The sequence below is a fragment of the Mustela lutreola genome, chromosome 10, assembly GCF_030435805.1.
Source record: "Mustela lutreola isolate mMusLut2 chromosome 10, mMusLut2.pri, whole genome shotgun sequence".
NCBI lineage: Eukaryota > Metazoa > Chordata > Mammalia > Carnivora > Mustelidae > Mustela > Mustela lutreola.
In genome coordinates, this window is record NC_081299.1 from 94,239,682 (window position 1) to 94,254,332 (window position 14,651).

At 51.2% G+C, this 14,651-nt stretch overlaps 1 protein-coding gene across 2 annotated transcripts in view; it reads left to right on the top strand.

Annotated features, from left to right (window-relative positions):
- Positions 1-14,651, top strand: part of KCNC4 (potassium voltage-gated channel subfamily C member 4) — a 53,300-nt gene that overhangs the window by 25,265 nt on the left and 13,384 nt on the right. Inside the window, exon 4 of one of the 2 annotated variants that reach the window (XM_059136536.1) lies at positions 10,306-10,893. The exons of the other annotated variant lie outside the window; for it this stretch is intronic. Within the exon in view, the coding sequence (XP_058992519.1) occupies positions 10,306-10,331 (26 nt within the window). The 3' untranslated portion in view covers positions 10,332-10,893. Of the gene's footprint in view, positions 1-10,305; positions 10,894-14,651 lie in introns of those variants that run through there. 2 annotated transcript variants of the gene reach the window in all.

Genomic DNA, 14,651 nt, shown 5'->3' on the forward strand with positions numbered 1-14,651 from the left:
GTTGTGGAACAACTTACCCCAGTACCCCTCCCCAGTTTGGTTTACAGCCTCTCCTTCCAACTAAGTGCTACAGATTAACCTCATTTCGGTAAAGCCCTTCTCTTCGTGTGGAGAAGGCAGAGTAGGGGTCATAACACCAGACAGCTAACACTTACGGGATGTTGGCCAATATATCCAATCCCTTAAATACGCATTCCGAGATTGGCATCCCCATTCTTGTTTCATGGAGAAAACTGCGGCACAGTACGTAGGTTCATTTCTCCAAGGTCACACAGCTGAGAAGTGGCAGAGCTGGGATTCGAACCCAAGCTGTCTGTTTCCATGAGTCCAAGGCTCCACTGCTTTTTAAAAGAAATGGGGCTTCTAAGTCAGAACCCCAAGGGTAGGTAGGGATTTGAGCTTTTAATGTTTTTCATTTCTTTCATCTCAATTGATTCTGATAACAAAGGTATTGTTCCCCCCCCCCCCCCCCGCTTTTTAAAAATATTTTATTTATTTATTTGACAGACGGAGATCATAAGTAGGCAGAGAGAGGAGGAAGCAGACTCCCGCCGAGCAGAAAGCCCGATGTGGGGTTCGATCCCAGGACCCTGGGATCACGACCTGAGCCGAAAGCAGAGGCTTTAACCCACTGAGCCACCCAGGTGCCCCTGTTTTCCCCTTTTATAGATAACCGAGGACTGAGGAAGTGAGGGATCTGGTGGTACTCCTCCTCTCCCCCAACACACACACACATAAAAGGGAATGTCATTAATTAATTAGCATGACTCCCAACTCGGAATTGGTTCTTTCCTCTGCAATCCACTGAGTTTTATTGTCTGAGGCTCAGAAGGGGCTGACTGGGATGAGGTTGGATCTGGAGACCAAGTTACAGCAGGAGCGGCTCTGCCTGGAGAAGAAATGGGATTCCTCTCCAAGGGGAAGCGGGTTTAGCTTATTTTCTGATCCCAGCGAACAGACCTAGGACCAAAAGATGGAAATGTTAGGAGGACAGATTGGGGTCAAATAAAGAAGAATCTGACTTTTTGTTTTCCTTGCTATTAACAAATTTCACGCACTGTATTAAAAGCACCCCGTACCAAATCAACAGGGAGGGAAGGCCCCGTCCCGCTCCCATAGTCCTACGTTCCTCCTTGGAGGTGACTCTGTTAATTGGTGACACTGGCAATTGGGTCCTTCCAGACCTTGAGAAAAAGGGAAGCTTTCTAACAACTGCCAAACCGGAATGGCCTGTCTTGTGGGTATGAGGTCCCCGTCTCTGGAAGTGTCTGGAGAGATCCTGTGTGGTCATGTGCCAGGGTTCGTGGGAATAATATCTGCTGGGCGTGGCAGGTTGAATTAGAAGACCTCTTCTGTTTCTCACATGTTCTGCCTGGGGGCTGGGGGGTGGCACCCCGCAACTCCGTAGTGGGGTAGGCAGGTCCGGAGCCCAAGTCTTCCTAACAGGACCCGGATGAACTCCTCTCCCAACATGATTTTCCTCCCAGTCCTTTACTCTGGTGGGGAACTCCCTGGTAGACTCTCTGTTTGCCTCTTTCCAGCCAATCATGGCTGCCTGCCAGGGCAGAGACTGGCATTTGTGGGGCATCTGAGCCAATGACTTGGTTGACACCCTGGGCTCAGGTTGACGATGTGTAGCCAGGCCCCACCCGTACAGCCTCCTGGGGCTCTGACAGCCTCGTCACCATGAGCACCTGCCTTCCTTGCCAGGCTCTGGGCCTTTGTGGGGTCGACACGACAGGTGGCCCATGAACTGGCCCAGTCACTTGGGGCTGTGGTCACCACACCTGAGCCCCGGACAGCATTTCTCTAAAGGCTACAAGAGCTTCCAGGGACGCTGGGCCCTGCTCTCTCCTGGGGAGCCTCAGCTGGGCCTGACCATAGCATCATGGGCTGAGGAGAGGGAGACAGGAGGAGAGCTTTTGGGTCTCCAGGTCAGAGGGTCAGAGGCCTTCTGCTATTGGTGCTGGAAGCTTCTCCTTTCCTCATGGGGCTGAGGGACCAGCCTGTCACCCTACCCCCACCCTCACCCCCAGGCACCATATTTACCTGCCTTCAGGGCTATTCCCTAAGAGGCTCCCCAAACTGCAAGGGCTCTGCTTTTTGCTGAGTTAGGGTCTCTGCTTCCCTACCTCAGCAATTCCCCGTGTGGGGAGAAGGGGTGGTCAGAGGAGGTCCCTTCCTTTCTCTCTCTCTACTCACTCTCCCCTAGGTGATCTATCTTGTCCACACCTACGGTCTGAAACAGCTTCCAGGACCTGGCAACGGCCACGTTGGTAGGTCGGGCCCAGAACTCTCAAATCTATTTGTTCACTGGACAGACATACACTGAGCTTTTTCTCTATTCCCAGCCCATGTTGGGTGCACATCAGCAGCCCTCCCCTTCCTACTCTCCACACACTCACCCTGCCTGCTCAGGCCCCCCCTCGCCCACCCGACACTGGGCTCTGAGTTCACGGCTCTCCCCTCTGTGTGCTACCACAAACTCGCCACCTCCCCAGTCTGAGCCAGAAACTGGGGTGTCATTGTTAACCCTTCCCTCTTGAAGCTGAATTCACTCACTCACTCAGCACACATTAAATCTTTATTTACCAAAGGCCTATACCGCATCCTGGGGCACCGGCAGGGAACCAGGCCAGCAGGACCCCTGCCCTCAGGGGGCTCATGTTCCAGTGTCACGAAAGACCAGTAAAGATCTCTCCCACCCTCATGACAACCCTTTATGGTCCCATAGTTCCTCCCTCTGAAATACACCTCACAAGCCCTCCACCTCTCACTCTTCCTCGCTGGCTCCCAGCTGCCTTCCTATAAGCCGGTCTCCTTCCAGCAGCCAGATAGGGCTTCTTAAATGGGATAGGAGGATCCTGTCCCCGAGGCTTAAGCCCTCTGTGGCTTTCATGATCCTGCTGCATTTGAATAAAATCTGAACTCTGTCAAGGTAAGGGGGAGAGGAACCTCAAGGGCCTGTGGCTCCTCAGGCCCCTCCCAGCCTCTGCCCTGTCACCCAGGCCTCTCCCCTTTTAGCCGCTGAGCCTTTCTTACACGCACCATCTCTTCCAGCTTTAGTGGAATACTGTGCCCACCTTCTCAGACTCCTTTTGCCAGGCTGAGTTCTCATCCCTCTGCTCTGGCTTTAAATGTCACTTCTTAGTGGCCCCCTCCAGGGCCCTGTGCTGTCTCCTACCACTGTAGCAGGCTCCTTTTCTCCCAGGGGCTTAGCACGCTTTGGAACGATCTATTTGTCTGTTGCCTGCCTCCCTGTAAGTACCCGGGGCCCGGCACAGTGCTAGGGGCTCCATAAATATTATATGAATGAATGAACGGGCAGACCTGGCCAGGCCATGAGCAGCCGCCGAACTGTACACCCTCTCCTTTTCCTCCAAGCTGTTTCCAGCTGGCTTCTGCACCTCCCTTCTAGGGCATTCCTGGGAGTCCTTGGGGAGGAACGTGAAAGCTCTTCTCTTTACATTATGCATTTCCTGCCTGAGAAACTGTCAGAATAATGAGGAGGGCTGAGAGAGAGGGAGGCTGAGAGGAGAGCTCTCAGAGCTCTTCCTGCTCTCCCTTCTGGAACTTGGCTTCCACCAGCAGTTTGGGGAATTTGTGCAAACCCCCTCCCCCACCAGTGAGCTACCTGAGGGAGCTCATTCACCTTGGCTCCCCTGGGGAGGGGGGCACACCTTGCGTGGGAAGTGCTCCCCCTGGAATGGGGGAGTGAAGGAAGGAAGTGAGGGAGGCAGGAGGGATGAAGCCTTGATGAAGAGGGGAGAGACAAGGCTGGAGGGGACAGAGGTTGGGTGTGTGGAAGAGGGAAAGAACACGAGTTGCATGGGCCAGCATGGCCCTCAAGCCAGTCTGCCTCCTGGCATGTGCTCTTCCTGGAACTCTGAACCTCCTGGTCCAGCTCAGGTCTCTGGGTGGGACAGCAGTGTTCCTCTAGGGACATCCTGAGCCTTCAGCTCAAGAGCTTGGGGCCACTGGGGTATGACTACCTCTGAGGGGACCTCTGTAGGGACCAGAGCCTGGGATTCCTTAACCCGGGGGCAACTCCATTCCGAATATCCCTAGAGACCCCCTCACACCCCCCAACCCCTCCAGTTTCTCACCTGTAGGCCCCAGGTCCTTGGACAGTTGCTTGATCAAATGTTCAAATCATATAACCAAGAGAAACACACAAAAACAGGCTTTTCTCCATGCCCTCAGACCTCACCCAAGAGGGGCTCAGAGAGAAGGTATCCCACTTGGCCCAGGCCCGGCCAGCTGCCCGTTGGGAAGGCCAAGGGTGAGCCCAGGAGGCCCAGGAGGCCCAGAGGAGCTGTTCCTGGACTAGCTGTTGCCATGGTGGCCCTCCCTTGGGGGGGCGGTTGCCAGGTTGCTATGGAGAGAGAGCTCCATAGTCATTGCTGCCACCAGGAGCAGCAATTGCTGCTACAGGATCCTCACCCTTCTTAGGCCACTAGATGGCCAGCCTGGGGGCCTGTGGACTAGAGGAGCCCACAGCACCAAAAAACAGGGGTCAGAACTAGCCGCCTTCCCAATATCCCAGCTGCATCCAACCTCATGCCTCAGGACCGTCTCCTCCCCTGAGGGACAACACTGTTTGTACTCCTGGCAGATCGATTAGGGACCTCATTTCTCTCAGGACACCCTTAGAGGTAGCAACCAGCTCCTGGGGAGTCTGGGGATAGGATAATTAGGGTAGGGGGTATGTAAGAAGGCCCCAGTGGTACCACTTTCCCTCTGGGCCTCAATGTGCTGGACTGTGACTAGCTAATTTCTCTGGACAGAACTGGAAAATTGGTTTTTAGAATCCTCCATCTCTCTTCCTGGGTTTTTCTGTACCCTCAGTAAATGCCACCCCTTTATCTACATCTCAAACACACGCATTTCCTGGGGCCTTCTGTTCTCTTTGCCCTCTCTTCATGGTCTCATCTATGGATCAAAAAGTATCTTGTGCCAGTCATCTACACTCTAGTATAAATTAGGGTTCACACATATTTTATTTCCCAGGACGCAGGATTACTAAATTTCCTCTCAACTTATGGAGTAAGAGAGCCCCCTTCTCGATTATATGGAAGTCTGGAGAGTTCCAAGCAGGGTAGGTTTTTTTTTTTATTTGTTTGTTGTTCGTTTTGATCAGAGAAGAAAGCAGGAGCTGCTTATGTGAATCAAATTAGAGACCAAGGTTCTACAAGGAGCTCTGGCTTCGCTTTGACTAATAAAAGAGAAAATGGAGCACAAAAGTGAAATTAGAAGTGATATGCAGTAGAAGCTGCCTCTGTCCAGGAGATCTTCTCTCTCCTTTTTGTCCCCCTTCCATATTCCAGTGTTGAATCCTCTGCCTAGCAAACACTTATTCATCCCTCAAGGCCCACTCAACTGTCACCTTTTCGGAGAGCCATTCCTGGACTCTTCCTTTATACTTTCACAGTACCTTGTACACCCTCCCCCCGCCAGTGTAGTACTTACCACTGGGATAGCTTGTCGTCTGTTTGCTCATTTATGGGTGTTTCATTTATTAACGCTCTTATCTCCAGCCCCTGCTCAGTGCTGGGAGCTCCATGATGAATGCATGAGCAGACAGGGAATGAATTAGCTCCCCGCTGCTGACTTTCCTCATGCACACCTGTCATTCTAGCCCATGCCTGGTCTCAGAATTTGTCCAGAACAATTCCCTGGGATACTGGGCCTCTCCCTCTTCTACCCCATCCCCGTGTGCCAACCAAGTCTCCCTTCCTGCCATCAGAGCCCCCAACCACAGCCCTGACTCCCCTCCACTTCCAGGCTCTGACCACCTGGGCCTTTCTCTCCTGGAGCTAATGGCTTCAGACTGGCTGTCACTGGAGTCTACCTAGGATGGCTAAGGGCTTACGTCCCGGGTTCTTCCCTTCTCCCTCTTCCACCTGCTCAGTCTTCACGAGAGTGTTCTTTTAGGAGCTTCCGGCCCTCTCCAACTCTCTGAGTGCCAATTTGGGCAAAATCCCTGCTGCAGGCATGGGCCATAGAGAGAGAGAGAGACTGGTGATGATTTTTCCCACAGGAGCCGGGGCCAGTCCCAGGTCATTGCTCGGCTTCAGTTTCCACATCTGAATCTATGGATCAAAAAGTATCTTGTGCCAGTCATCTACACTCTAGTATAAATTAGGGTTCACACATATTTTATGGGAATTCAACCATCCCTACCTTCATCCAAGGGAGGCATGAAGGTTAATTGAGGAAGTGGGTAGAAGAGCCTTCTGGAACCCCTAGAGTACTACCTGAGGTAAAAGGTTATCATTCCTCTGACCTTCTCTCAGGGGTTGGGGTGTTCCTCTAGAAGAGGAGAGCGGATGCCTCTGGAAATAGTAAGAGCTCACATTGAGTGGGTAACTGGCCATGTGTTGTTCTGAGCCTTCTGTGTGGATGAGTCCTCAGAGGAGACCCAGGAGGTGAGGGCTCTTTTAATCACTTCCGTTTTACAGATAAGGAACCAAGGCACAGCGATTAGCCTGACAGAGATCCCACAGACAGATTGCCCATGCCGATTTTGACCCCAACCCATTCTGCCTGGCTCTAGCCCCCACACCCCTGGCCACTGGCTCTGTGGCCACACGCAGCCATGGGTTCCAGCTGGCCCGCTCGGCTCCACTGTCGTCCATTAACTCCCCACACCCAGAATTTTGCCCTCCCCCCACGGCTTTGCTGCTTGTGACCTGTGTGACACCGGGTGAATGACTTAACCTCCCTGGAAGCTGTCCCCCTGACTGCGAAATGAGGCATCTCCTGGAGATTGCCCTGGGAGGATACACAGAGGTGGAAGGCACGAAACAGCCAGCCAGACTCAGCCAGGCGGACGGTGCTCTGGGCATGTCCCCCATTTATACTTAGAGAGACAATCGGGAGAGTAGGGCTTGGCAGGCCTGACTAGAAACCCTCTTCCAGAAATCCTTGCTAGGGCCATTCACTGTGGGGTGACGGGATGAAGACCTTCCAGCACGATGCGGGGCCCTGGGTTGGAAATGCTCATGAGATGACCAGCTGGGGTGGCCATTTCCCTCTTGGCGACCCAGGAGGCCCCGTGTGCATCCATCCCAAGGCAGTGAGATGGCAGAGAGAAGCCCGCCAAGCTGCCTGCCCTCTCCCCTATCCCCCCAAGTCTTGTCCACACAAACCTGCAAGCTATGGGGAATGGGAGCCGAAGAGCAAGTAGGCAGGAGAAAGCGCTAGAGGAGAGGCAGAGAGAGCAGGGATCTTGGAGAAGGAGGGGGGAGCGAGAGGGAGGGGGAGGAAAAGGAGTGGGGGCAGAGAAGAAGGGTGGAGGATGGAGGAGTGGGAGGGGGAGCATGGCCGGAGGAGTGGGAAAATGCCAGGAGGGGAGGAGGGGAGGAGGGAGAAGCAGGAGGGACCAATCCCCGGCTGTGGGACCTAAAATGAACTCAACAGGCTGGAAATAGAACAGCTGGGTAAACCCAAAACACTGTTTGGGTGTCTGCTGAGCAAGCACGTGAATGAACAGAACTGGGGGAGCAATTCGAGGAAGAAATAGATCATTTCATCTCAGAGGTAGGTCAGAACAGGAGGCCTTTATTCCAGCCCGCCCAGATTACTCAGGCTTCTTTTTCTGAGGGTGTTTTCTTTACGTAAGCATTATTTTTAACAAGCTGCCTTGCCGGTTGGGTTAGCCTGACGCCACCCCATCCTTGGCAAGTGGGAGGCTTCAGTTACTCGGAGACCAAGACCGCTCCCGGATTTTTATTGTAACCGTGGACACGTCTGGCTTCAGGGGAAGAAATCTTAATCCGCTCTCGCTCTCCGAATGGAGGCTTAGGACTCTGAGCTGTGTCATGGGATACCACTTTCCCTTGTTAGAACAAAATCCACTTCTGGGATGGGGCAGGACTGGCTTGGGGGACCCTGTCTCTCTTAGCACCCCAGGGCTCCATGATGCCTTTTGGTGGCCTCACCTGATGCCAGCACATTTCACCCCAGGAGGGGCATTGCCCCTCTGCCATGGGACTCTTGCCCTGGCTGTCAGTGGCACCCTAATCTCTGCTCCCCACCCCTGCCCCACCCCACCCCCATAGCGCTGTTCCATCTCCATCCACCCTTCCAGACCCTGGCACTCCTTCGCATCTAGGCTCCTAGGGAGACTCTTGGGTCTCAAAGGCCATTTGCTGACTCTCAGGGCCCTTGAGCCCCCTGAAGTTGCTGCCAAAGCTGTTTGAATGTTACGTCCCACAGGAGAGATTCCGAGCTGTCCTCAGATGCCCTGGAGAGTAGTCTGGAAGTTGGAGGTTGGGCCAGCGCAGACTATGAAAATAGCTGGAGCCAGGTGACCGCTGGAGACTCCTTTCAGCCAGCCTGAGGAGTCCTCTTCACTCTGGGGCTTTTGCTCCATCATGGATTTCTCTGGAGTTCAGCTCAGCTCTCCTTGGGACGAACGTGGACAGGAACCGGGGAGCCAGAGCTCTAGCTTTGCAATTACCACTGGCTATGCTATCTTTGGCCACTTGCTTGCTGAGCAGCTGCCTTTGTCAAATTGGGGATGATGCTGCCCACCTTAGCAGGTTCTCCCAAGGCTCGAATAAGATCCCATGTCCTGGCTGCTTAGCCCGATACCTGACATATTTCATAAAGCTTAACTTCCTTCCTTCCTCTCTGTCTTCTTTCCTGGATGAACACTGAGGAACCTTTCAAAACTGAGCAGGTAGACTCCACTAGAGGATCTTTCGGGGGAGACCTAAATTGGAGAGAGAGAACACAGGCCATCCCACAGCCTCTCCAGGAGGTGCTGGGGATGGGGTGTTAGCCCCTGGGGGAGGATGAAGAGAGGAACGCTTAGGAGCCTGGGAGCTGGCACGTGTGGGTCCATTTCCCCAACTTCTGACTCTGTTTCCTCTGCTGCTCTGGTTTTCATCAGAAGGCATTCCCACGAAGCCCCTGTTGGAGATCAATTCATGGCAACAAGCTAGGAGGGAGTTTTATCTCTAAGAATTTTCCTGTTTCAACTGGACATGGGGACTTGGGGGCCCAAGTGGAAATGGGCCCCCAGTGTCCATTGCCTTCCCAAACTGGACGCTTAGAAACACATCAGCCATAAGGAAGCTAGCTGATTTAAGACTCTTTGACCACCCCCACCACCCCCACCGCATACACCACCAAGAGAGACACTGAATGTGGAGTCATCTTGAACTCTTCCCTTCCCTCCACTGCCTCTCCTCTTCCTCTGGGCTGCAGGCTCTTGGACTAGAGGCGGCTTGTTCTATGCACTTCATGTAGAACTAGAAGTTAAACAAATTAGCTTCCTCTTCTCTGACACTGATGCGCTGGGGGACCAAAGAGGGTGTTTCAGAAAATTCAGGAGTTCCTCTTGGTTCCTTGTACCATTTGTGACTCTTCCAGCTTTCCTTGTCCTTGTATGAGCCTCCTCTCGTCGAGACAAGAGACCAGCATCTCCGAGAAGGCCCATCAAGTACTCTGAGCTTTTCAGTTGTAAAGGGCAAGAGAAATCAAAGCCACCTCTTATCTCCATCCAGACGATCGATAGCGATCGGGGCAACTGGTGGCTCGGTAGCTGAGTGCCTGACTTTTGATTTCCACTCGGGTCGTGATCTCAGGGTCTTGAGATTGACTCATGTGTTGGGCTCTGTGCTCAGCAGAAAGTCTGCTTGAGATTCTTTCCCTCTGCCCCTCCTCCTACTCCCTCTCTGTAAAATAAATATATAATTCTTTCAAAAAAAAATGCAAAACATAACCCAAGGCTGTGCCCTTGCTTGTCTCACTTGGCCAGTGCTGTGTTAATGCCAAGCTGAGATTCCTTTTACTTTGTACTCACCTGGCCCCAAAGGCTGCCAGGGTATCAGCTACTAAGCCATTAATCCATAAAAGCCATCTACACCCTTCCTTAGATCCCAGAAGGAATCTCAACTCTGTCCTGACCTCGGAAGCCACCTTGGCCTTTTCGTCAGTGCTTTCTTCGCTCTGAATCTGGGCATCACATCTGTAATTTGATGCCTAGGAAATATTTTTAGCTGCCAACCTTGATGCAGACGTCATCCCTATTCACCACAGGGGTATTGAGAGAGGAAAGAGTTGGAAGATTCCAACACCTTCTTGAAGGGTCTTCCTGAAAGACAAGTCTGGCCAGGTCCCTCTGTTTCTGAAAACCCTGCTATGGTTCCCTGTCAGATAAAAGTGAGATGCCTGAGACCATCTGGCCGCTCAGGCCTCAGTCCCTGACCCTCCCTCCCCACACACCCAAGTAGCAGTGTTCTTCCAACTTGTACCCTGTCCTACTTTTGGTCACACTCTTCCCTTTCCTTACAGTGACCCCCACTCGCTCCACCTTGTGAAAACTACTCATCTTTGGTGAAGTCTTTCCTGATCCGCGCAGCCCACCAGCAGAACTCTGGGCCCTCACAGACCCTGAGACACCTTTATGAGAGCATTTCTTCACACTAGGTATTTACCTGGCCACCTTTTAGAGAGTCATAGCTCAGACTCACCTTTTCTGTACTTCCGCTAACTTGGCCAAGGGACCTATGTAGACACTAGGATAGTAAATATATTACGGAAAATTATCCAAAATTTAGATAAGGCCAGAAGGAAGACTGCATATACCTGCAATGTCATAGTGAAGATTTGTTTAATAGAGTTTGTTTAAGGACTTTTTAATTTTCTCGAACTGTTGCTATCAGCATAGGACTTTTGAACACTTGACATTTAAGTGTGAATGCCACAGGTTCAAATGACAATATTTAGGACACGTTGAGTCAAACAAAATGTATTATTAAACATTAATTTATCCAGTTCAGTTTTACTTTTTAATGTGGCTACTGGAAAAATTTAAATCATATACATGGCTCGTGTTATAGATCTAGGGGACAGCGCTGTTGAAGAAGAGTGTTTCATTGCTTGACTTTGTCATTTGCCTTTACTAATAAAGACTCAGACTGTCAAGTTGCATGTTAACTTGTAGATTTTTAAAAAGATTTTATTATTTTATCTGACAAGCAGAGGTTGCAGAAGAGGGAGATGGAGAACCAGGCTCCCTGCTCAGCAGGGAGCCTGATGCAGGACTCAATCCCAGAACCATGGGATCATGACCTGAGCCAAAGGCAGATGCTTAACTGACTGAGCCACACAGGTGCCCCTTAACTTGGAGATTTTTGTCTGGTAGGGATTTATTTATTTACTTATTTATTTTAAAAGATTTTATTTATTTATTTGACAGAGAGAGATCACAAGTAAGCAGAGAGGCAGGCAGAGAGAGACGAGGAAGCAGGCTCCCTGCCAAGCAGAGACTCCAATGTGGGGCTCAATCCCAGGACCCCGGGATCATGACCCGAGCCCAAGGCAGAGGCTTTAACCCACTGAGCCACCAGGCACCCCAGCATCATTTTTTTTATTGTGAAAAAATTTTTTATTGTTTATTTTTTATTATGTTTATTACATAACAAAATTTACTATATTTAAGTGTATCATTTGAGGACATTAAGTACATTCACATTTTGTACCATCCGTCACCACCGTCCATCTCCAGAACTTTCCCACCATCCCTGTGCCCATTAAACAACAACACCCTCCTTTCCCTTCTCTCCCAGCCCCTGACAACCACTGTTCTGCTGTCTGTCTCTATGAACCTGACTACTGTACGGACTTCACAGAAGTGGAATCGTGCAGTATTTGTTCTTTGGTAATTGGCTTAGCATCATGTCTGGTGTGCATGTCACATGTTTTTTTATCCAGTCATGCGTTAGTGAATATTTGGGTTGTTTCCATGTTTTGCCTGTTGTGAATAATGGGTCTACAGATATTTCCTTGAGATCGACTTTCAGTTCTTCTGGGTATATACCTAGAAGTGGAATTGCTGGATCGTAGGGTAGTACTTGTTTAATTTGCTGAGGTAAAAGCAACATTTGTGAGCACCTATGTGGTATCAGCTCTGTGCTAGGCCCTTTCCACATGACATCTCGTTTAATCCATATCACAACCCTGTGGGAAGAAGATTATTGTCCCCAGTTTATAAAAAGTGAAGATTCCAGAAACTAAATGACTTGTTCAAGGTGACAGATAGTGACTGTGAGTCAAGTTTTGAACCCAGGTCGGCTTGATTCCAAGGTCATGCTCTTCCCAGGCAGCAGGCAATGAAAACAAATATGGTATTCAAGAGGTGGGGCCACAGTTTAAAGCTTTTGGCAGCTAATGCTTTCTTTAATTAACAATTAACATCTTAGGGGCACCTGGGTGGTTAAGCGTCTGCCTTCAGCTCAGGTCACGATCCCAGAGTCCTGGGATCCTTAGTTCTCCCCGGGGTTCCCTGCTCCGTGGAGAGTCTGCTTCTCCCTCTGCCCCTACCCCTGCTTGTGCTCTCGCTCTCCCACTGTCTCTCAAATAAATAAATAAAATCTTTAAAAAAATAAATAAATAAAGCAAAAACCAATTAACATCCTAGCAGGAATCACAGAAGGACGGGTCATCACTTCCCCTTTCCCCAGGTCAAATGAAACACTGTCTTCCAGACGGTTCTCAGACAAAGCTCCTCTTTATCCTGGTCTCCTACCACTCCTCCTCCCACATCCCCAGGCCTCCCTTATTTACTGGCTAAAGCCCACACGCCCCAGCTCCAGCCTTATGTCCACCAGAAATCTTCCCAGCTACAACCCCAGAATGGGTCCCTCCCACTAGTTTCCCTGGACTCCCTTCTGTCAACTAGGCTCCCTGCCCTCTGTGTTACCCATTTATGTACGAACCCCCCTCCCGGCCACATGCTCTCCGGGGCACAGTTAACACTGTCCCTTCGTATCACCTGAACCTCCCAGTGCCCGGCACTCGGGGAACAGTTTGAATCAATGAATCAATGAGTGACTCACTCAATCAATGACAGTAGGGAAGACAGGCACGAAGGAGAGAAAACCAGAATTATCCTCTTTTACTTCACTATTCGTGTAAGACCAGGCTGGGAGTTGCTCAGAATAATTTGTGTGCTGTATTTGGCACCACTGCGCAAGTCTGAGCCATTTTGGGGTTGGAAACTCCCAGGGAAAGAGATGGAATTATCCTCTCAGAGAAATATGCCCGCGTGGCTGGCCCGAGGAAGGGGAGGAGGAGGTTTCAATGTTGGTAGAGATTGCATGTCTTGAGGAAAACCGCATCCCCAGGGGAGGAATTGTTTGTGACACCTTTAACGCAAGTATTCCTTCCCTCCCTCCTTCATTTGCCTCACCAGCCCAATGATCAGACCCATACTTGCTCTGAGCCAGCCGGCGGGGGGAGGGGGCAGTAACAGGTGACAAAGAATAGTCAGGTATCCAGGGTGACAGCTGCTCATACCCAGAGGGTAGTGGGGAGCACCAGCGAGGTAGGGGAGCTCATTGGCCAGAGTCCTTGCAGAACCTCTGTATCCTGTGCTGCACAAGGAAGCAGCTTGGTTTAGAGAGCTGCTTTAGAGGGCTTTAAGCACCACAGGCTATGAACTTGAAAATGTGGAGCAGAAGGAGGGACAGGATTTGAACTCCACTGAAAGATAAGGGTTTGGGATTATTTGCCCAAGAGAGAGGGAAGTATTTTATCAACTTGGTCATTCATGATTATTTGTAAAGTGTGAGGATGACATTAACTCAAATGGTTCTCACATCAAACCTGGGAGATGAGTTGGCAGGACACTATCCTGTTGTGCATGCAAAGGAAACAAGGAGATTTAATGCTAGTTTTTCTGTCCCCAGTTCAGGGTTCTTGCTCGCTCCAGGCTGCCTCTCCTAACTGCATAGATACAAGGTGGGGATAGGGGGTGTCCCACATTAGGGGGTCCTAGAGACCAAGCCCATTATGGGCTGGCTGTTCCAGGCAGTGATCTAAGGACTGGCCACAGGAAGGAACACCTAGGGAGCACTATACAAGAAGGGATGGGGCAGTTCTGAGTCACCTGGGGCCAGTGTAGCCTGCTAGTAGGTGTTGAATAAATCACACATCTGTATGTTATTGTTCAAAGCATTAGAGTGTCTATGGTTGGGCTGAATCTTCCTGAAGACCTTGTGAGTACAGGTTCAGAGGGGATGGTCCAGCCCAGGTAACCAGCTGCTTGCTAGAATGTAGGCTCGGCTGTTCATGGAATGGTGTCCCCGAGCAGCTGGTTTTCTCCGGTATTTCTTCCTCCACAGAGCAGGAGGGGAAAGGGCCCTGCTGGGGCCCCGTGTGTTGAAGGTGTCTTCAGAGGGGCTCTGAGGGCAGCTCGACGCAGACAGTAGGGGTGGCTAGAAACATCTCAGGGGAAGCCCTGAAAAGGATCAGCACTCGGCAGGCACGTTCCAGTCCAAGAGGATGTCCCCGCTCCCCACAAAGGGTTCGAGCAGGGTCTTGGGTCTGTAGAGTGCCTGTTTGGCTCCAAGGCCCTGCATGAGCTGCCAGCAGGGACAGGTGGTCCACTACGTGACTATGTGACAGGTAACCACAGGATCCTTTCTCCAGGATGAAGGGAAAGAGAAGCAATCAGAGAGCATCGAGGGCCTCAGGCAAAGGAAGAAATAATCCGAGCAGAGGGAGTCAAGGTTCTGTTGTGCCCACAGACTTCCAGGAGGGAACCAGCCGCAGAGAAGCCTCCCTCAGACAGTGGATGCCCCCGTCAGGCTGATCCGGAGCTGCTTTGCCAAAAAGGAGAATCGGGTTGCGTGGAG